The sequence below is a fragment of the Ciconia boyciana genome, chromosome 1, assembly GCF_034638445.1.
Source record: "Ciconia boyciana chromosome 1, ASM3463844v1, whole genome shotgun sequence".
NCBI lineage: Eukaryota > Metazoa > Chordata > Aves > Ciconiiformes > Ciconiidae > Ciconia > Ciconia boyciana.
Genome location: NC_132934.1, coordinates 68,590,840 through 68,614,123, shown reverse-complemented (window position 1 = coordinate 68,614,123; position 23,284 = coordinate 68,590,840). Strand labels below are relative to the sequence as shown.

The 23,284-nt window shown below is 50.5% G+C and overlaps 1 protein-coding gene across 4 annotated transcripts in view; it reads right to left on the bottom strand.

Annotated features, from left to right (window-relative positions):
• B4GALNT3 (beta-1,4-N-acetyl-galactosaminyltransferase 3) overlaps positions 1–23,284 on the bottom strand; it is a 69,330-nt gene that overhangs the window by 13,350 nt on the left and 32,696 nt on the right. For all 4 annotated transcript variants that reach the window (XR_012044157.1, XR_012044158.1, XR_012044159.1 and 1 more), the window contains exons 2-11: positions 14,085–14,188; positions 13,342–13,419; positions 5,967–6,062; positions 5,360–5,450; positions 4,371–4,471; positions 3,945–4,012; positions 3,317–3,395; positions 2,819–2,885; positions 904–1,047; positions 381–490 (exon numbers count right to left, since the gene is read on the bottom strand). Coding sequence is in view for 1 of the 4 variants with exons in the window: in XM_072873010.1 (XP_072729111.1) it covers positions 381–490; positions 904–1,047; positions 2,819–2,885; positions 3,317–3,395; positions 3,945–4,012; positions 4,371–4,471; positions 5,360–5,450; positions 5,967–6,062; positions 13,342–13,419; positions 14,085–14,188 (938 nt within the window). In the remaining 3 variants the exon portion in view is untranslated. The remainder of the gene's footprint in view (positions 1–380; positions 491–903; positions 1,048–2,818; positions 2,886–3,316; positions 3,396–3,944; positions 4,013–4,370; positions 4,472–5,359; positions 5,451–5,966; positions 6,063–13,341; positions 13,420–14,084; positions 14,189–23,284) is intronic.

Sequence of the window (23,284 nt, the reverse complement as noted above, 5' to 3'; positions counted from 1 at the left end):
CCCCCTCGAGACCACTTTTAAGCTTGTCAGGGGCTTTAGTAGTCCACACAGACTACAGTTCACCCCATGGAGAATAAAATCCTCGGCCATTGTGAGGCTCCGTGTGAAGACAAGCTCTGCTCTTTGGTTTGAGGTCCCAGGGGCTCTGTAAGGCACACAGATTTGTACCCCAGTGAGAACCGTGAGCAGTGCACAGCACCCATCTCCCTTCTCTTGGTGTTGCCCTCTGGCGTGTACTGGGATGCTCAGACCTGAACAGCAGATGGTCAAATCTGCCCAGGAGCTTCACACTGGTGGAGAGGCCCCCATGGTTAATGAGGTCTTCCTCCTTCTTCCTTGTGTTCCCCTGGGCAAGTAACCGCTCAAGGAAAAAAACTTACAAACTGGAGTCCCTGGTAGCGCTGCAGAGGAAATCCATTCACCAGGTAGCTGGGCTTGTATGGGCAGTCTGGCAAGGCTCGGCGCACACGAGACTTGCTGAGCAGAGACACTGAGAAGAAGAAACACGTAGGCAAGCGTTGCTGGAGGAGCCCTGCTGCAACCGATGTACCAGCTTAGTTACTTCTGTGCCTGGTTTCTATTTATCCATGTGAAATACTAACAGATATATAAAGCAAACTATCTTGCACAGCTCATCTCTTTACATTGCTCTATGGCACTTACACTAAAATATTATGCCCAGGGATGTTGTGTGAGCTGGATGCCAAGAAAGAGGAGCTGGGTTTAGTCTGTGCTTTGTCTCCTACAGTGACTGATACTGTATGCTGCCCCTTCTTCCACACTGGGGAGAAAAAAGTGTGGCCTTTGATAACCGTGGTGTAGGAGGACAATCTTTCTTGGCTGTGCTACTGCACGTGCTGTGACAGGCTGCAGCTACCTCCTCAACTGCTTTGCAAGTCTTACCTTTGTAAAGAGTGTCCCGGGGGTCAGGCTTCAACATGTCAGCTGGGTGTGCCTTGCTGCCTGCGCTGTCAGCAGGCCGGCTCGTGTGGCTGGCCAGCGTCTGTGGGATATGCCCAACCTCATCCATCTTCAAAAGCGTCTCGTCTAGAAACCAGAGAGAGAACGGAAGGGGGAGGAAGGGCCAATTTGTCCCTTGTCCCAAAAAATGCCCTTCTCCAGAGTCAGCCCTTTCCAAATGGCATTGCATCCATGACACTAATGCTGTCTCTGGCACAGCAATGCCTAAATGGTACTGATCAGGAGCTTCACTACAAAGACACCATGGGAAGGAAAGGCTTTGACTCAGAAAGTTGGAAATACAGAAGCTGTGGGGTAGGAATATGGCTATCACTGAAAGCAAACAAACACAGTGATGAGTAATGGAGGAAAATTACCTCCTGCCTTGGACACGCCAGCAGTGGTGTGCTGAAGATGCCCCATGCTGGCAGGAATTACTGGACACATCTGAATTACTAGCATTAAATTTATTTTAAAAGGAGATAGAAAAGATGAAAGGGAGGAGAAACTTGAGGAGTGGAGCTTTCTCCTGTTCTGGAAAAGGAGCAAGACCCTAGGGTGAGGCCTTCGGTGGCTGAGGAGGATGATGCTCCAGCAGGGGAATGGAGAGCCACAGTAAGCCAGGAGCAACGGCAAGCTTAAATTCAGGACTGGGTATTGGTTACATCTTTTTCTTGGGTGCTGCTGCCAGAGGACTTCATGTCTCCATGGATCTTACTCTGAGATGAAGGGACCTGAATAAATATCCAGGAGGGAAAGGCAACATGCTGCCAAGGGCACTGGGGTTACTCTTAGCAACTTTTGGGTACTGAACAACATGGGAACCCAGAAGGAATAGGATGACATGTGATACAGCCAAAGGCTGACATGGAAGAGGGAAACGCTGTATGGGCAGAAGGTGCCAGATAAAGATGAGACTGCAGCACTGTGCCCAACCACGAAGGGATCTTCTGGGATGTGAGCCTTCCCTTCTACAGCGAATAATAAGAAGAAAAGAGCAGAAGGAAGAAAGGATGGGGACAGAAGACCTAATGGAAAGCCTAGTCCTGGCCAAATGGCAGGTTTCAGAAAATACAGCAGCAGGCTGCGATCCAAACAGATGTCTCGATTACATCAGGGAGTCTTCCATGGCCAAAAGTGTTGGCATGGAAAAAAGCCCAGAGATGTTGGAAGGCAACAGTGGTAGATACGGAAAGGGGGAATGCTGGCAGACGAAAGTGATACTGACAAAGCTAGATAAGGGTAAACAGGACTAAGGAGCTCCTTAACTGATAAAGGCATCACTTGATGTGCTAAGAAGGATTTACAGAACAGGAGGGACTGGGCTGATGTGCTTGCTGCAATCCAGCAGCAACTCAAAGACATTTGATGCCGATACAGAGGAAAGCAGCATCCCCCAATATCGCTAGTGTATCCCACTCTGTCCAGCACCCAGAGTGAAATCTCCTGGACATGCTACAGCAGCTCCTTCTCCCTGATCATGTCCAGCTGCCAGCACACCCCCACAGCTCCCATGTTATGGGCCTCACGTTCCCCCTAACTCTCTGCAGGCAACTGCCATCCTGTGTTACTCTCACATCTGGAACAGTTCTCATCCTTGCAGACTCTCCTCTCTGCCCTTCCTCACTGCCTCTAGATTTCCCTGAAATAACGTTCCAATCCTACTTCCAATTCTCCTATATTTAATAATGTCACACCCTTGTGCAGAGGTTTCTCTCCTGACCTGTCTCCACTTCCTTCTCGTAATGATCTGTACGCATGGTATTTGCCTGGCTAGACTGATTCATGGTGAAACACCACTGATACGTTTTGGAAGAATGGAGAGGTGCTCAGGGAAACCTGCGGTGAAGATACTTACTAGCAAAAAGGGAGAGGTATTGGGAGTCAATGACTGCGAACTTCGCTTCTGGGTCATTCAGTCTCCACTGGAACAGAGAAACACATTAAAATGAAGTGCTTATGGAGTTAACCAAGCCTGAACAAAGGGAACAGGCACAAGATGTTTTTTCACCAGATAGGCTCACAGTTTCCTCTTTCTCCTTACTATGACTGAGTTTACCTAGCAGCAAAAGACTGGGAATGAGCTGAGATCCCCCAGGACACATCCAAAGCAGGAAAGGACAAAGAGCTGCAGCAGAGACCGGAGAGGGCAGAACTATCCCAAGCAAGCAGAGGAAAGGGTCCTGACATGTGGCCAGGGCTATCCCACATAGAAGTAGGTAAGGACTCTGGAAGGGATTAGATACATCTCATGCAAAGAGGAGCTGGGGCCTGGGAAAGGAGGGAAATCGTTACAAACATCATTCCCGAGGTCTGCGGGGACGCATATACAGCACGACCATTTGCACAGACTCACTGCTACTTCCACATGGTCTGTTCCTCTGTCATCCTGTTTGTGCAGCACCTCAAAATAGTACCTGCCTGCAGCTGACAACCTGTGAAGAACAATGTGTCTGTCACCAAGAGCATTAAAGAACATTTCTTAGCTTGTCAGCAGACAACGAGCGGAGATCAACCACACCCATGAAACAACCTAATTCTCAGGGTGAGCAGGGTTAGGACTGCCAAGAAAATCCAGATGCTGACAGTGAGATAGGTAGCTTCCCTTGTGCACCTGGAGCGCTCCAGACCCTTCTCAGTTAATTCTGAATAACTCCCTTTCAGTCTTGCCTGCTGGGTTTTGGCCTCTGGGAAACCTGGCCAGTTCCAAGGCAGGAAGCTCGGGATACAGTTCATATAGAGGAGTCTGGATCTGCTGGTGGCTGCTCCCTCCAGGGAAGAAAAATTCAGTGTTGCATTCCTGCAGTAAATCAGCAAAGCAACTGTCACAGGTGTGGATGTGTCACTTCAGCTTTGGTGATACCCCAGAGTAATCCCTTTCTCTATATTGCTAAATTCTTCAGAACAAGCATCCTTTTCCTTGTCCTTGTAATTTCCTGGCCATGTGCAGAGGTGGCTGGGAGCGAGGGGCTCTGCTCACTCACCTCACCATCTTTGACTGCTGGCTGTGAAATTTCCCAAACTCCCCTGGCGCGGTCCACTCCTTCCCTGTCTGTGAAGAGACAGAAAATGCTCTAGTTAAGATGAGTTTCTTCCCTGGTTACTGCACTGGGAGTGATGAAGAGGGAAAACTGTGCTACTTCTCCTGGTAAGGTGCCTGTGAGATCCACAACCTGCGGACAGATTTAAGTCCCTTAATCACGAACATGGGGCTTCCAACAACACTGCCAATATGTAACTGGCTTAAGGTATGTCATGTCATACCCATCTGGCATCTGTGGTGGTGTTGTCTGTAGTCGGGCAGGAAAAGAAACTTGGGTAGTCCAAGGAAGTATGTAAGACAGGAAGGTCTCCATCCCCACAGAAACATTAAAGCCTTGATGGAAGAAGCCATGCAGCATGCACTGTACCTTGCCTACACTGGCCAGCAGCTGGAGACCAGAGGTCTTTTCATCTGGACTCAGCCAGAACTCAGCATTGTCATCCGCAGCAATGGCAAACTGAAACTCCCCTGTCGAGAGATGGATGGAGTAAGTAGGGCTCTGGGGTAAGGACTTGTGTGCAGAACGGATTCTGCTCTTCTAAAATGCTGTCTTCACCCTTTTTCCTGGTGAGACCATACCTTCCCTTTTGATATTACCACCTCCACCCCTTTGAACCTCTCTGAATTCTCTAACTCTCCTGTGACTGAAAACAAAACTTTACAGATGCAACAGGTTCACTACCCCTCCTGCACTGGCTTCTAACCTGGAAAGCTAAGAAGTCCATGCAAAGTCTCCCTGCCTCCCCTTTTGTTTCCAGAGCAAATTTTTGTGTGAGAAGCTGCGTTTGGATGGAGGAACGTGCACGTGGAGCCATGAAGGGAGACACAGGTGCTTGAGTCTCACTGTTCTGGCTGGGTTACAGGGATGGTTGTTGAGGGCCAGGGGACCAGGAGACGTGGGTGACTGCTAGTAGGCTGCTCCGGGCAGAAGCATGCAGCTGGGTGATACAGATATCAGCTGCTGTCAGATGGTATTCATGCACCCGGGGAGCAGCAGGAACATAAATGATGTCATGTACAGTCCTGTGCACGCAAGGGAGGGAGGAAAACCTCAGGGATCGCTTGTGCTCACGTACACACCATGGGGCTGTGCATTCACGACAGCATCGTTTTTTTATCTAGCACTTCCCAGCTGTTTTCTCCTGTGCTTTTCCTTTCCACCCTACAGGGGAGGCAGATGTGTTTCACCCATGCCAAGGCCACAGCCAGTCACGCACAGCTAGCTGGGCCGCCCGCGTGAGGGACCTGGCGTTGGGCTTGCTGGGGCGAGGGCACCAGTGGTTCAGCACCGGGAGGGGAGGGAGAGGCAGGCGAGAAGAGACGCGAGCAGCGGCACAGCAGCCTCAGAGCCCTCACCATCGGTGAAAGGATGCAGGTAGCCAAATATCCGGAGACCATAGTTGGTCCATTTTGGGGACACAGCCAACTTCTTCAGTGTAGTTCGTGTCTGAAGTGGAAGAAGAAAAAAATAACAAAAATAACTAGACGTGACAGGAACAAGGGGGGGACGCAAAAACCCTGGGACAGGTGGGCAGAGGGAAGTATGAGGTTTGCGTTGGGAGGAGGATGGGGCATGGTGCGTGACGGAGACAGTGGGAAAGAGTAAGCCAGATGAGAGATGAACTGGAGCAAGTGCTGCTGCGGAGGGGAGAGCTGCATGGGGGATGACGGTGACATGGTGGGGACAGGGCATTCACTAGCCACTTGGAGCGAGAGCACCAAATACAGGGCTCCTTCAACCTGTGTCTGAGGCCTGGCAGGCCAGCACGGGTAAAATAAACCTCCCCTGTGCAGCAGAAAAGCTGCCACCGTTGAACCCTTGTGAAAACTTCCTGATCCCTCAGCAGGAGGACAGAGGAGGTGATGGAGAGGGATAGGGACAGGATGTGAAGGGAGCAGGGGTGATCCAGCCGGGAAGCAGAGCTGGGAAGCATGGGACAGAGGGTGTCGCAGTCTTACTCACGTGGGGGAAGAGGGGGAAGTGGAGGTTTTTCCTGAGCTGCTCAGTGGAACTGCCACACCAGTCCTCGAACACGTGCAGATTGACCTGGCCCTGGAACTGGGGGGCAGAAGTGGGGCACTGTGAATTGCTGCATCCCTCCCCTGTGTCCCTTCCCTGCTATGCCAGCCTTGGCCACAGCCCCCAGCACTGGAGCACTTGTGAGAGCAAAGAAAGATGCCATTGCTGTGACAGGCTGGTCTGCAGGAGACGTGGGTCCAGACCCCTGTTTCTCATCTGCTGAGGGTTTGGGGTTGGCACAGGTGAGAGTCTGAACAGCAGCAGGGAACTGCGATAATGCCCAGGCCATCTCAGTTAAGCAGCTAGGGTGCACTCCATTTTGCTCCATCAAGGAGGTGTTTAACCAGAGGGCTGTGCTCTGAGGCCATGGTGTGGGACATGCGGTAGGGTGGCAATAGCCCCCCATGATCCAGCAAAGAGACCATAGGGTCTTATGCCCTCCAAGAAGGTGCTTCAGACTCCCTCACCATTTCAGGGCTATTTTCCTGACCCAAGGAAGAGGGGACACCCTAGGGAGAGGAGATGGCAGATCGCCTTCTCAAAGCATGTCTGCGAGGTAAAGCTCATGGAGGATGGTGGGGACAGGGAGACAGAGGCTCAGCAGGGTGGGGAGCAGCGGTGCAGGCGGGTCAGTGGGCAGCATGGCCTCCATATGCCCGCAGAGACACAGACACGCTGCGGGGAGCGGGGGTCCCCTCCCAGACAGCGTAGGAGGGTGTGCAGTGTGGGTATGGCTGGCTGTCCCCACTACTCAGCCGGCCCTGCCAGGAGAGGCTGACAGTGCCCAACGGAGACCTGGAGCACAGCTTTCCTGGGAAAAGCTTGCTGGCCGCTGTGGGATTTCAGCGATACATTCCTCACAGGACAGACTTTCTTTTTGTCAGAGCCATTCAGAAGAGATGAGCTGGCTGCCCCCCAGAAAAGTCCAAGCTCTCTGCCTACAACCAGTGGAGCTGGATGCTGAAACCCTCCTCGCAGGACCGACATCCAACAGTGGAGAATAAATAAGCTGGAGACTGTAGAAGCTACCTTAGATAGGGAAACGCTGAAGAAAGGAATAGGTTGCCTTGGGACCGGGGAGGTTTTGCCGCAGCTGTCTTGCCTATATAAGGGCTGTGCAAGCAGTGCTGGGGAAACTGCCTGAACAACACCCAAATGTCTACAGATGGCAGCAAATTCTTAGTTTTCGCTGAGGAGTCTCTAGCAAGGCTGAAGCAGCATGGTGGAGGAGGGCCCAGCCCCGCTGTGCACTCCTGGCAGAGAAACTGCTTCACAGAGTTATTTTTCCCAGGATAGCGGGTTGGGGTTTCGTTTTGTAACAAACCATGGCTAGAAGGAAGGACGTGGAGCAGACTTGGCCTGGCACCAGCTTATGCAGTAATGCTCCTTGCGAGTTGTGCGCTTTAGTCATGCACGTGAAAACCATTTCTGTGTGCCAGGCAAAACACATTCACAACCACTACTGTTCTTGAGTGGTCTCTCATCAGCCCTCTCTCACTGGTGTCTGCACTGCCAGGGCTTCACTGATGTCTGCAAGCCCATGTCGTCCCCCACTACTATCTCCTCTCCTTTCCTTCGCTGCTGACATCCCTCAGCCTGGCTTCTGCCCATCGGGCAAAAGAAAAAGCAGCGAGACAAAGTGGATGTAACTAGCCAGAGTGATGCTGCATAAAATCAGAGAGGAGCTACACACAGGGCTCGAGGCGATAGATGCAGCCAAGAGAAACCTGGGACTCCGCAGGGACTTGTGATACAAATAAGTCACTGCAAGTGTGACAAACACTGAATTGGAATAAAATTGCTGGGCAGTCCCATGCCCTTTGGCCAAATCCAGGTTCACACCCAAGGGTCTTACACTACTTTTCTCAGCCAAATCAAATAATGGCGATGGCTGTTTCTTGTGGAACATGAAGTGAGGTGAACAGACCAGCCTCCCACAGCGAGTCACTGCCAGAAACTGCATCTTCTGGCAGTCAGGCTGCTGCTGTCCATGAGTGATGCCGGTTTTTCTTCTCAGAGAATTGTTTGCACACTGCAGATAGCAGGCTCAGATCTCTATCAAATGTAGCACAACACTCCCACACTGTGGAGAGGCTGACACTGCAGTCCCCTCCTGGCAAAGACAGACCCAGGGGACGCTCCCGAGGCTGGGGACTGCAATGGAGCTGGGCTGGCTTTGGCATGGGGTAGCCCAAACACCAAAACAGAACTTTCTGAGGGAAGTCCCAAAAGAGTGGCTAGACTTGCTCAAATGTTTGCAGAGGAAACTTGGACCAGTCCCATTCTAATACAATACTTTACTGCAGAGTTTGGCAGTATTAGGGAGAGGGCAGCCTGCTAAAAAATAAGGCAGACACCACTGTACTCGGTGCTCTATCAATGCTGTAAGAGATGGTTCCTGAGATTTCTAGCCCGACACCCTTGTCTCCAAAGTCTTTACAAAGCCACCCGAGAGGAGATTCTGGCAGGAGCTAATGAGATCACTTTGCTTTCCTGCACTTACAGCTATTAGAAATAATTAACTGGTAAATAATAAGCATTTCTTCCATGTGGTTTCAGAGTCTTTTCTAAAGCAACAGATTTTCTCCTGAGCTACAGCAGCCTAACTTACTCTCTGCTTCCTCTGAAAGGGAAAAGAACAACGTTATTGACAGATAAGTGCTGGCTGCCCAAAGCGCTGCTCTGGGAGTGAAAACTGACCTAGGCTTTCATTTTAGGCCCCCACGAGTCATCAGTGCAGCAGCTGTTTTGAAACCCTATCACCTCTGTCCCTTCAACTGAACTCATGGTTGCCCATTGCAGGCAGCTGAGAAATTCCTCCATTTGCTATTTGGGTCCCCTCCGGAACATGCAATACAAATCTCCTGCTTAGGGCTTTTGCAGATTGCAGCAACAGATAAATGGCACCATCATCCCCAACTCATGCACACAGCTCCCAAGACATGTTGATGGACTTTCTAAAATATGGCTACTGAGTTTGACTTCACAGCTTGTAACTACCTAGCCCTGGTTTTCAAAGGGCTGGAAATTCAGGACCTGGCAAGCAACAAGTTAAGTTCCCCTTCTCCCCTTAAAGACATCTGCTTTGAAAATTTTGGATAGACTGACTTGGCCAGAACCAGGAATAGAAGCCAAGAGTCTGGGCCTTAAATGGGAGCTGGTATTAGGCAGGCTGGGCCTTCCCGTTTAGAGGGCTCCTCCTGCCCCTCAGCTTCCTCCCCATCCCAACCCCACCTCCCAGTTGCTTATCGCCACCCTGCTGAAATAGTAGCATTGCATGAACCCAGCTCGGATCCAAAATGGGCACAGGTTGTGCACGAAGGGCACCATCACCATGGCACAAGTACGCCCAGGAGCTCATGCACAAGGGCTGTTCTTCCCAAGGAGGTCTGGGCAGGCTGATACCCTCCTGAGCACGACGCCATGGACACAAAGCGACAGAAATGCCTAAGGGAAGGGGGAGCTGAACCGTAACAAGCGCAGGGAGGCGAGAGCTGGGACAGGCCCTTGCTTCGGTGCTGACGCAGCAGCCTCCATGGCTTTGGGAATGCGGCTGGGCTCCGGAGCCCCAGCGCCGACCCTTCCTGCTGAGTGTGCTGAATTAACACCCGCCTGCAGCCCTGGGTTTGTATAAAGAGGCTTTGGTACTTCCGCTTCCTTCTAGCGAGGAATTTTAGATTATCAGCCCCTCCCAGGAAAACAGACCGTAAAGAAGGATCAGGGACACAAGAGAGCACAGACCTTTCTTCCTAGCCCAAACCCGATTGTGTCAAAGTCACCCAGGGGGCTGGCACCACACAGCCAGCAGCTCCTCTGGAGCAAGGAGCCCCAGGGAAGAAAGGCGAAGCAGCAGCAGAGGCTGGCACAAGCAGCAAAGCTGGGAGGATTGCAGCAGCAGAGACATGACCTGCTGCACTGTAACTGGAGCAGGATGGAGAAGAGAGGCCTTTCCTAATTTAACCCTGGGTGGCTTTGGCATCACGGAGACAAATCAGCTGCGTAGCTGCGTGCAGCCCAGGGAACGCGCAGCGCTGGGGATGATAAACGGGGCACAGAGAGGGCCTGAGCCAGGGAAGAAAGGCGACATTGTGGTGCCGACTGGAAACTCCTGAGTTCATAAGACTCTTCTGTCTCCACAGAGCGGCCACTGCCCCTCCTCCTGCCTGGCTCAGCTCCCCTGACTGGGTGACATTCAGCAGCCAGCAGCTGGTCTTCGCTGCAAGCTCTGCCACGTCAGGCACTTGCGGGAATCCATCAAGACAAATTAGCAACAAAGCCCCCCTGTCCCACCGAGTCCTGACACCTGACGGGTGCAAGCGAGCAAGGAAGGGATGTGGGCAGGGACAGAGCAAGCAGGAATAGCTTTGTCTTTTAGTCCTCTACGGAAAGGATGCTTCCTCTTAGGGCAGGTTGGGGGCAAGGGGATGCCTTGGCACAATGCTCTGGTTTCGTGCAGCACCTATGCACCTATACAGGTGCTGCCTGCAAGGGGCTGCGCTCCCGGACATCCCTCACACCTTCCAGCGAGAAGGAAGTTCTGAGGCTGTGCAGGCACAAAGGGGGGAACGTTTTAAATGCCTCCCAGTGCTGCCCAGGCCTTTCTCCTCTCAGAGCTGAACAGAGGCTTTTGCAGAGGTAAATGAGAAGGATCAGGCTAACCAGGCACATTTCTGACAATCCTCCCCCCATCCCTACAGCACTGCCAAACAGTGACACTCACGGTCCCACAGCCCAGGTTTGCCCTGGTGATAACCGTGCACTTTTCTGAATTAATAAAACAAAACGCCCATATCTCTCCAATCTGAGGAGGCAGTGGGTGACACTGGGGGCTGGAAGGCTTTGCCCTGGCGCCTGGAAGGGACCGTGGTGGTAGGGATGATGTGCACGGGCACCTCAAGGAAGCCAGGAGTGAGGCTGAACCCCACCTTTCCCCATAAGCGGGGTATAAGTTTGTTAAGGCTTTCCTACGCGCACACTTTCCCACCACGTTATCCAAGGCTGAATACTTAAGCTCACGATTTCATCTCCTGAAACTGAAAGAGGAAAATTGAAACCTGTCCTTTTTTGGCCATGCTGGCTGCCAGCTCACCCTGCAACTCCGTTCATTATTCATGTTTGCCAGGAATATACCTCTCTATTCAAACTAATCCCAGCTCCCTGACCTGTGGGAGGCAACCTGCCGCCCCTCATCCCAGGGAATCAGGCTGCAATTAAATTCTTAGAGATGCTGCCAGGAGAGCACAATGGGATCATAGACCCTGGGTAATTAATTTGGGCAGAGTTACAGAAAAACTTAATCCTCAGGCCAGGAAAAATTTCAGCCGGTGGTTAAAAGGAGGGCAAGCAGCTCTATACAGAGCTGTGCCCATAGATCCCTCTCCATCTCCTGCAGCTGGTACTGGTGAACTGCTGGCCTCTGTTTGCAGTCAGGGCAGCTCTGCTGGCCCTCTGGGTACAGACACAGTGCTGCACCAAGGGCAGGAAATTTTGCCTTAGAGAGACAAAGGGAAAACTGGTGAAGGAGGCAGGTGCTTCACAGGAGCGGCATTAGAGGGCTGATGGGGAGAATGGCAGGGCGTGCGAGTCGGGCAAGGCCACCCAAACCAGCTTCCCAGTCTGGTATCCACATGCCCTGGATCTCAAAGTCTTCTTGCGGCGTACCTGCCGCACAGCACCTGACACAGAGCATGGCTGGGGCACCCACAAATTCCCCACCCAGTTTGGTCTGAGGCAACAGCCCTGCTACCCGGCACAGCTCTCCTCTCCAACAGGGAGCAGCGCAGGACAAGGCAGGAGGCACGCAGCACCTTTCCAGGCACGGGGCCATCCCACACAGCGCACCCCAAGTCCTGCCCCTTCCCCTTGGGCAGCACACCTCTCTGCTTGCTCCCCCTTTGGCAGGGCCACACCGGGGCGGCAGGTTTGCAGGCTGGTGGGTGTCCTGCCCAGCACCGCTGCACACGAAGGCATGAAGTCGCCCCACCAGCGAAGCAGAGGGCTTTGCACATGAGCCTTGTGCTAAAAACATACCTTCGCCCAAGCCACAGCACGTACCCCACCAGTTGCATTTCTAACCCAGTAAAGGCTCATTGCACACCACAGCCAGCAGGTTTCAAGACTAACATGCTTTTGAGAAATCACCAGGGAGGGGATCAGAGACATCGGGCAAAGCCTCAGAGAAGCTGGGAGATGCTACGCAGAGCCTGTATCGCCCGGTGCCGTGGGAAAGAGGAGCAGTAAATACTCCGTGTTGTCCCTGTGCGCAGCAGCAGTCCTCGCCCTGACATCCCACTGGCTCTTCGCCAGCAGCTGCTCATCTGGGAGGCAGCCCTGCCTGCATGCTGCCTGCGAGGCCCTGCAGCCGGAGGAAGCCCCCAGGCTCCAGCTGGGACCGGCACTCGCCAGAGCCAATGCAGCAGAACAGATCAATGGTCTGGTCTGGTCCTGGGCACTGGAGGGTGACTGGTGCTGGCTGCTTCCAGGAAAGCTTTAGCTCATGCTGCAGGGACCTAAACTGCCCAGTGCGATGGCTGGAGGGAGGTGCCTTCCCTCCGCTGGCCGGTGACCATCTCGTGCCCTAACCACAGGGACAGCAGCCTGCTCCCTGCCCAGGAAAGCCACGGAGGCCCTTCTAATTTGTGCAGGTCTCTAATCACCTTGAGGAATTTAGTGAGCTGACTTCATTAGCTAAATCATCCTCCCCCGCCCCCCCCACCCGTTTGGTGTCCCTCTCATTATCAGCAGGCTGCATTGCTCCCTTATCTGAAGAGGGATGGTGAAATAAGGGAACAGGGGAGGAACAAGGCATGAAGGAAACAAAGGGAATGTTTACCCCAGTCTTCAGGGGTCACCAGAGAAGGTCTCTGTTCATCAGAACTGTCACTGAAGTGGAGAAATCTCGATGTATGACACACAGGGGTTGGATAGCAAGCAAATGCCAGAGCAAGAGCAGAGCGTGACACTTCTGCGTGCCACAGTTGTGTATTTGCTTGTTGAATGCTTGGTCCTACAAACTCCCAGCCCTGAATAAAATTCACCTTTCAGGAAAGTAGCGGGCTGCCTGCTCTCAGGGAATTGTGGGTGGGTGCTTGCTGCCTTGATGGCTGGCGGAGATGCCAAATTATCAGGAATCTGGACACTCCTGTCTTTCCAGATGATTACTCAGGTCTGTAAGTGTCATTAAGCCAGGCGGGGGTGATAGGGAATGGACTTCTAGTGAAGCAAATAACTTCCAGGCAGAAGTCCCTGCCTTCCTTTCTCGCTGCACAGGTCTCTAGCTACAGCTCCCTCACGCAAAACGATGGAGAAAGGCACCCACCTCTGGCATCCATGGGACAGGGTTGTCCACAGCTACATAATTCGATTTATTCCTCCCACCTCTTTGCAGCTCTTGGTTCTGAAATATAAGCAGAGGAAAGTCAAAATAACCTGATAAATGACCTGGCACTGACACCTACACAAGAGGGCTCAAACTTGGTCACAAGAACATGTGAGAAAAAAGCACGTTCCCAAGCTCACTTTCCAAAGGACAGGCCAGCTATCATGGCCATAGAGGGGTGAAAATGTTCCCTGACTTTTTTGCCAGCAAATTTCCATGGTGAGCTACTGAGGGGAAAGGATATCAGCACTTTATAACTGTTTGCTAGCACAGAGTTAAAACTTAGGTCATTCTCCCTTTTTTTTTCCCCCCATCCTTGTTTCAAAAAGGTCCAAGCAATATTCTTCCAACACTTCCTTCAGGCAACAGTAGCAAGATGTGCCTCACTAGAGAGCTACAAACTCTCTCCTGACCTTTCATTTCTGCTTCCATCTTGCTTACTGCTACCTTCCTGTGCCACATACTCAGCCAGCTTCAGCCCACCGCTGCGGCTTAGTACATCTAAAATAACTTAATTGACTACAGTGGAGTCATTGTACATTCACACGGCTGTGAGTCAGCTCAGATTTTGCCCTGTGGCATGCTCTCCTTCCTCTGTGAAGAGAGAGCTGTCTCTTGGGGCCACCATCAGAAAGGAAGGTCTGCCCTTCTAAGCATTCAGAAGACATCTCAAGCCTCCTCACCTGGTGTCCCAGCCTCTGCGGATAGTAAAACTGAAGGCTTGGGTCCCCACCTGGGACATTCGTGTCTGCCAGAGCCTTAGCCAGCTCCCTCCAGCTTTCATATCCTGCGCAGAGGAAACAGAAAGAGATATCAGAGTACAGGCTAAAAAAAGAAGCCGCAGCAGTTACCAGAATAAACTGGTCCTTTACGAGGCTGAGAGACCTCTAACACTCTGGAACGGTCCAGCAGAGACCAGGAGTTGTTTACGTTACTCGGAGTTGGCAGACTGACACAGAGAGAGAAATTGCCTTTGTCTTCCTTAAAAGCTCTTCCCTCCTTCTTATTAATTTGTTCTATTAAAGATTCATCATAGTTCTAAAATACGTCAGAGATTTCATTAATCACCACAGGAGTGGGAACCTCTTTGTAGATCCCTCGGATAATCCCACTGGTCAAACTAAAGAACATCCATTTTTTTAACTAGCAATCCCAAAGAAAAATAAGTAAGACAATAACCAGATTACTAATTAGTTTAACCGTCAAAAGAATATTATTCTGAACATGCACCTATTTGCACAACAAAAGCTTTCAATCTTCTTTTCTTGAAGGACATGACAGCAAAGAATGCACCTGATGGGACATTCAGCTGTAATACCTAAAATATTAGCAGTGATGCGGTTAAGGACATCTCCATTTAAGTGAAGTCAGCTTCCAGGTTCAAAGCAACTTCATGTGACGCCCCCTCCCCTCCCAGTCTGCTCGATCCAGGAGCCAGGATCAATTTAGGTTTACCTTCTACAACTCTCTTGGCCTCCTGGGCTTAGGAGGGACAAAGATGAGCAGATGCAGCATAACCTTGTAGCCCCCCGTAACCGCCGTCCGTCTCGCTAATGAGACAGTGCTGGTGAGCAGAGCTCACGCCTCCCAGCAGCATTACGGTGGCTCACGCTACGTGGTTTTCAGATCTGCTAAACATTTTGGCATTGAGTCAGCAACTAACCAACCCGCCAGCAGCTCAGCGCTGTGCCCACACCGCACGATAGCTTAACTGTGAAGAGCGCAAGTGCCAAAACCTCTGCAAGCACTTGCTTCTCCCAGGCTGGTGGCGGACCAGCTCAACATCCACGTACCAGGGAGCGAAGCCAGGCTCTCTGCCTATTTTCTTTAGAAATGGAAATCATCCCCAAAGCTCTAGGAGGTCCAGAGAAGTTGGCTGCCTTGGTATATAAAGGAAACCATCCTGCCAGCTTCAAGTCTGAGCACTGAGACGAACGGTCTGAGCCCTCTGTGCTGTCCCTGCAGCCGGAAGTGGCAGGGACGTGCTCTGACGGGGAAGCACAGCCCACTGCTGGGAAACCTCTACTGTTGGAGCCAGCATACCCACCTTCACCCTACCCACCCATCTTCACCCTACCCACCCAACCCAGCAGCACAGGAGACTCACTGTGGCTTAAGTAGGAACCTGCTCCATCAGTTTGCTTTGGAGGGGGCATTTACAAGCCACATGACTTAGATCAACTCCAAAACATCTCTGAGCTATGTAGAGGCCAAGGCAAACCCAAAACAACCTCAGGAACTAGAATTCACAAACAACCCTTTGACAGATCCCCCTCCCTGGCTGTGCTAAGCTCTTGGCCTGTTACTGCACCTACAAACAGGGTTGCAAAACTCTGTCTCTACTTGCTCCTCAATCTGGGTGCTGCAGGGCCTGGCAGAGATGAGGAGAAAGCGAAGATGTTGAATGAAAAATTCAACCACCATTCACCTCCTATGATGTGGTGAAAAAAATTAATGAAAAGAAAGTGCAAGAAATGTGGAAAATGTGAAAGTAAGTAGTCAGAGATGCAACTGAGACAAGACTCAGAGGCAACTAGGGTGTCCTGCTTTCCTGACATGAGTGTTAGCTTAGATGTGTGGGTTTCATTCAGGCCCTGTTAGATGCTAAACAGCCACAAATTTCTGATCTAGGTCTTCCCACCCCCAGACTCTGATCTGAAGCTACAGGTTTAAGTCTATGACTAAAAACATCAACATCAATATTTATCTTCTGCAGAAGATTTTTCAGTCAGACACTCTGGGTGAGTAATCTACTGATTAATGCAGCTAAGCACATCTCATGCTTCAGGGACTGACTGTCATGGGAAAGAAGGAGAAATTCCTGTGTCTTCACATAAAATAATGTATAAAGGGTGAGCTTCCACCTCATTCAGAGCAATGAGGCAGGAACCACTGTTTCTGAGTGTCCTGCAGCTGGACACATGGCCCCACTTGCAATGAGACTGGAACAGACTTTGTAGTTCACACGAAATTCAGCACTCACTGCTTTGAGGGCTCATTGTACTCGTGGGACAGGGGAGCACACTTTTTTTTTCAGAGGAGAAAGCCAGAAGAGTGGGACTGGCTAAATAAGAGAGGAAACAAGTACAACAGGAATAACATAAAAAAAACAGGAATAAAAGTTGGTTCACTCCTGGAGGTTCACCGAGGGAGGACACCAACAGAAGCGGTTTTTTTCCTTTGGTGTGGAAGAGAGAGATTATTTGGTTTCCTTGTTAAACTCAGGACCTCACTGCTCTGAGAAATAAGCTCAGGATGAAGCGTCAGGAACCAGCCTCTCCTGGGAAGAGGATGCTGGCCACCACAGCCAGCTGCCCCGGCCGCTCCACCGCGGCGACTCCCTGGCTCGTCTGCGCTTCGGTTCCTGCGCATGGCTGGCACGGAGCCTGCCTCGCAGCAAACACAGAAGCTCGGCTGCACACAAGTGCCAACGGCTGACATTTCTCTGACCCTTGGAAAAGAGAAGAAAGGGGGGCAATTCTCTGTGTTGTACAAATATTTACCCAACACTTACATCAGCCAAACATGGAAAACAGCTAGGAATTAATCTGGAGGTAGTGATTTCCTTGCTGGGCAATTTGTACTTTGGCAGGCTAATTCCCCAACGTGGTAGGAAATGATTTTCAGAAAATAATAGGATAAACACTCCCCTCAGAGAAAGTTCTTGGCACTCCAGTTCCTCTCCAAAAGACTGGCTTTTCCCTGCGGATCTCCACAGGGCACCCTTGGAGAAGAACCTGGCTTTGCCCAAGTGTTCCTTGCTAGGAAGAGGGAAGGAGCTCTAGAAAAGAGACAGAGCTCCTCCAGCTTCCTGCAACCAGAAGACCTGCCGAGGCCAACTGCTGACTGAGGACACAGTGAAGGTTTTCTCCCCAGCACATGCCACAGGATTCAAGACGTCACCTTGCAAGTATCCGTTCCTGCATGATAAGCGGAGAGCAGAGCCCTACAGCTACGTCCACTGCTCTGTCCCAAGAGCACCAGAGCGAGGTGGTCCACCACAGGTTCAGCCCATCCTTGAGGTCTCCATCAGCTCTGCACAGCAGCCCAGCTGCTGAAGTACTTTCTTGATGGCTATTTAAAGTCAACAAGAATACGCTTGGAAAAAAGCAGTAGGTAGGAACTAAAATACCTCAGCAAACACTTCAGTATTACTAAGAGGGAATGCCAGAACTCTTAGCTTTGATGGTTTTGCTCCAGCCTCTCTACAAAACCAGTTCTGGTTAGGATGGGAAAAGGCAAAAAAATGTAAAGGAAGAAATCAAAGGCTTGGGAAAAGCCTGTCCCACAGCCAGGTGAATAGCTGAAGATGTTGGGCCAGGCTTTGTTACCATTAGTCTGTCAGACAGATGTACCAGCCAACTCCTAGCCTTTCTCTCTTCTGGGCATTTACCTCCCATGACTTCCCGAAGCACAACAGTTGTTTTCCAAGGCTATTTTTTTCACCTCAAACACCTCCAAGGACGGCAACCCTGGTGCAGGTGCAGCTTGCCTGAAGAGGCAGCTAGCCTTGCTGTCACATACTCCCCCTACTCGGCATCAGGTCCAGCCTCCCCACGGCCACAGGGGGAGTTCAGGGCAGTGATTCACCCAAAATCCAGCCCAGAGGAAAGGCAGGCACATGGCTTTCTGCTGGCCCAGCTTGCTCAACTGAGCTGGCTGATAGCCACACAAGCACCACAGCAGACCCCAGTAGCCAGGGTAGAGCAGCATCCATGCTTCCAGCGACCTGCGGTTATACCACACACGGTGTGACATCAAACCTGCCCCTTTGCCATCCCTGCCTACAACAGCATGCCTGGCACCGGAACATCGTAGACAGGGAGATTTGTACGATTTTGTGCCGAGAGGGACCTGAGGAGCAAGGAGATGTTCTCAAAGGCACTGTGGAGGGGCAGAAGAACAGCCAGATTCATGGCAATGACAGAGATTTTGTGCAGAGCCCACCCAAACTGCAGGTTTTATCCTCACTCCGACGTCCAGGGCATTTTCCTTACGTCTACAACCAGACACTTGGCTGACCTGCTTTCCACAAGCAGAGGCCCACCTTTCATTCTACTTTTGCACACCGGTGGTCCAAGGTTCAAGCCTCACAGGGACCAGCCACCACCTAGGAAAGTGAGGGTGGTTCTTCTTTGGAGAACAGGGCTACTTTTTCTCCCTGTTCCCATCAGGCAGGCTGGCAGCTGCCTGCTGAGGACTCAAATGCCCACAAGGGCTGAGCCTCAGCCACCCCTCTAGATTTGAAATGGGAAGCCCTCAGGACTTGAGCTTGTTTCTGGACATAGAGGCAGGTGGACACAAAGAAAAGGAAAAGAGGCTGAAAAGGAGGCTGAGAGAGATGCTGCATCCTACAGCAGAAACCCCTGCAAGAGGTAGCTGGTCTGGAGCCAGCTGCCCGCGGAGCCAGCGGACCAACCGTTAAAGGACAGAAAAGCTGTAAGAAGAGGAAATAAGATGAAGATGTTTCTTGCCTTGGGTCCGGTCAGGGCCCAGGGCTGTATCTGCCTCTTCCAGCTATGCTTTTTACTGCTCTCAGGTTAAAAGTCAGCCAAGGAAGCTGCAGGAACAGCAAGTGGAGATGGGGAGATCTCATCCAGCAGTTATGACTCTGCCAGAGCAATGCACTTAGAGCCCAGCTCGAGAGAGAAAAAAAATAAAAATTAAAAAAGCAGAAAGCCGCAGCCAGTGATAACAGATAGCAGTACCCAGGGAGCTATCGGGCCTCGGGGCAGGAGTGTGACCAGGGCTGCTCTGTTTGGAGATTAGATCCATCAAGCCACTGCCGTGCCCCTGGCCCCAGACGGCACTTGATGTTTCAATTAGCCTGTGAAGGTACCTGGCAATTGTGGAAGGGGGAAATCCCAGACCCACTCAGGTGATCAGCTTCCTCTCTGAAGGATGAGATTTGATTACTCTGCTGTTGTTACTGCTGCTTACATAGCTGCAAATGCTATTAACACTCACATGCTATCCAGCCCTTTTGTAACCCTGCTAAATGATTTCACTCAGCAGCCTCAGGAAACAGCAGGTCCACAGGCTGGTTTGCACAAAAAGCATTTTCCTTCTGATCCGAGGCCACCCTCTTCCTCGTTTGTTGCAGGGTCAGGGCAAGAAAAAACTGGCAGGTATGAAACAGGGTTTTGTTCTTCATTACCTGCAGTGCCCACAGACCCCTCAGCATGGCATGCTGTTTTAACCCTCTCTTGGATGGTCTTATTTCTCCTCTTATCCTGGTTGAATTTTTTCAACTTGCTGTTATCCCACAGGACTTCAATGTCATTTGAGGTCTTTCCCAGTATTATTCCTGGCTGAACAGGTATGCAGGTGAAGTACCCAATACTCCCAAATATTACCATTAGATGCCTTGCAAACATATTAGTCCAAAAGATGCTGGGGAAGGTTGCCTGAAACTGAACATGACATAGGAGCTCAACTCGGGGAGTATCTCACACGCTTAGGCATCAAGCCTCCTGCCCCGAACACGAACCTCAACTCTACCTCCTGCCCCAGTTACTCTCATTTAGATTATACCCCACTCGCATAGGCAGTGCACTGGGAGCACCTTCACCCCGCCACATGACACTGGGTGTCACGGGCAGCGAGGCTGTGGTCCAGCAACCAAATACTCCTGGCTAGTGAGATCATGGGGACAAGCTGCCATGCTGCGCTGTGCACCCCAGGCAGCACGGTTTTGCGGCTGCAGCCTGATAGCGGCCATCTCCTTGTCACCTGGCCAAGGCAGCACTGCATCAGGCTCTGGGGAAGAGGGTATTCAGAGAGTTTGACATGCCTTTCATGCACCCTGACCAGAGCAAACCCCTACTGCTAGTGCCATACTGCAGGGGAAGCAACACCCACCTCCTGGTCTACCACACGCACACGTATGCAGCCCCACAACACCAAGCGTACAAAGCATAAAGATGAGGTGTAAAATGACCTCCTAAAAACAGAGATGTGGGGGAAGGATAAAGTGAAAAGGAACAGCCAATGGTTTCTGGCTATAGGGGTGAGTGAAGGTTAGGTCAAGTCATGAATCACAGACAGGGGCCAGAGAAACTAGCAAAAAAAAAAAACCTCATTCAAGGGTAGAGCTGGGCCAAGAGAGTCTCTCTGGTTACTTATTTAAGTCAATAAAAGGCATAGGCAGAAAAGAGTGAACTCCGTGCCCTCAGATGAAGATCAGAACAACATCCTTGGAGTTAAAAGGATTCCAGAAGTTATGAAACCTGGTGTTAGAGAGGGAGCCCTGCAAACCTTTCCATTTCGGGTTAGCGCAGAACACTGCAAAAATGATTGCTGACCTCCTCCAGGGATAAATCACAAGTTAGAGACTGTGTGCGCAGACATAAATTACTCCATTCTTCCTCCAGTTACAACTCTGATTCACTGCTTTGTGAAACTGCATGGCTTTGCTGTCTGCGAGTTTGCAAACTCTGACAATAAGATGCAGAACATTAAAAGTACATGAAGTATGACGGAGGAAAAGGCAGAGCACTGCACTTGGGAGTGGGAGGAAAATGAGCAGACGTAACTACCCAGGGCACTCATGCAGTCTCATTTCCAGACTCACCCACCAAATAATACCTTGCTGCTGTTGCCCTCTAGGTATAGGAAATGTATTTCATACAGGAAGGGAGGCACTGATAAGCAATGGCTGGGGCACTAACCTGTTTTGTGGAAGATAAAATTCAAATCTTGCTTCTGCCACTAAAATTTTCCATTGCCCTAGTTAAATCATTAAATCCACCTATGCCACAAGATTATCTGGCAAATATTGCCTGCATCCTGAAAGCTTAGCGAGGATATGCATGTGGAGATGTGTTGCTGGATTCGAGTGAGAAAGCAACAATGATGTTGCTGCCAGTTGCACTAGCCTTAAAAATTATGGGGCTGAGCTCATAAGTCAGCTCCAGAAATGCCTGTTTCAACCTAGCGTGTGCTAGAGTAAAACAATTGCAAACTATTGCTTATCTGCACTTGCCACGCTGAAGGCAGAGGAGGTTCAGGAGCCGATGCCAGTGTGGAAGGGTGGCTACGACCTGCAGCCAGCTGAGGTGCCTGGCCACAGAGACCCAGCTTTGGCTGCACAGCTGTAATCCCCTGCCTGCGGTGACTACAGCCAGCAGGGGCCCTGTGCAATGGAGATGTATCCTCTCCTGCCCATCCTCATCGCTCCAACCATGCAACTTAATCCCTCCTCACCTTCCTCTTCTGCCTCTGCAAAGTTGCACGAAGGAGCCCTGAAGGATTAGACTGGGGAAGGGGAAAGAGCAGGGCACTTTATTTTTCAGGGGAAGGAGGCGACGTTGACTCAAATGAAGCCTGAGAAGAAGAGCACCTACTGCTGCTTTTAGGAACAAAAGATAAAGACCATGATTTTGGCACTGCTAACTTCCACAGCAACAGGGGGAGAAATGCTTTCTATTCTGCTACTCTTTCGCAGTAATCCATGGGTCATTTTAACCACACAAAACACACGCAGACGCTTTTAAATAATAAAATATGTTTTCAACATTACGGCCATACTAGCTGTGCAGTTAAAATCATTAACTACTGGCAAGTTCAACTCCTTAGTTTACAGAATGCGTGGCAGTTGTCCTGCCATTACGGTGTGCTTGTCCCTGAGACGTGCTGCACACAGGCTGACTCTGTATCTGCCTCCTTGTAAGATACTGCCATCAAAACCAAACAGTCTCTCACTTTTTTACATTCTCCATGCACAGCAACTGATTTCCCAAACCAGCCACAGCCAGTGTTAAAGAGAGCTGCTTCCAGTCGTACCAAGATTAAGGGTATTTGAGTAGTTCACATCACGGTATCGCACTTACCAAGCCAGGCTTTTGCCAGTCATTGTCTTTAAAACATGGGATTTGCATCACACCATTTACTGATGGGAGGTCAAGATGTTTGGTTTGCTTGAACTACAATACTTGCAGCGCTTGGAAAAATTGGCAGGTTGACAGAAGAGCACAGAATCAGGTGTTTTGATACAAGTCTAAGTTTTGATTTTTATTCCTGCTTTTAAGATCAAAATAATTCACTGCTTCGTGGACTCCAGTTTCATGCCTTTTTTTTTTTTACCTCCTCTCTTTTCGGTAAACGGTAACATCTGACATTATTTTTGGAACAAAAATACCTTTAATCCTGGAACATCTACATGAGTTTCTACCAATTCACTCCCAGTGACCACATCCTCAACTGCTGACTCACACTCTGCAGCTCTGCATACAGTCTGCCTTTTTTTTTTTTTTTTTTAATAAAAATAACAACAACTTAAAAAATTCCTAGCTGGCCCTCAAGGTGACCAGCATGAAAAACAGATGTTCCACCTGGTTATGATCACTGAAACTGGTATTCCTGGCACTCTCCCCTTCGTCTGGAGGCACTGGTGAAGCCATGCCCTTAGAAACAAGAGGCAATAAAAGCTTCTTCTACTGTGGTAACAAGTTAATTAAAGCTAACGTTTGCCTCCATATATCACCAGCTCAGTGCAGCAAATCATACCCACTGCACTCGGAGACAGACCTGGGAGGTTTCCTGCCCGCTTCTATTCGTATGTACAGCGTCATCATTAACAGCAGTAAGGACTTCTTGCAAAAAGAAGCACGTTTCTAAATGCTGTCAACCATGAACCAAGCTATTGCTTTGATGTCCATGGTATCTGAATAAATGCAATGAATAAGAAGCAACATATCTATGTGGCTTCCCTCCCCCCAGCACAGGGAGGTACCTGCAAAAATAAATAAATAAAGAAAATGGCAATTCTATGGTCAGCAGCCTTTGCCCTCTGTTTTTCTTTTTGCAACAAGACTGTGCCCAAGAAAGTTGAACAAGGTCACGCATGCAGCTTTCAGAAAGCTTTGGTAAGTGCATCTTTCTC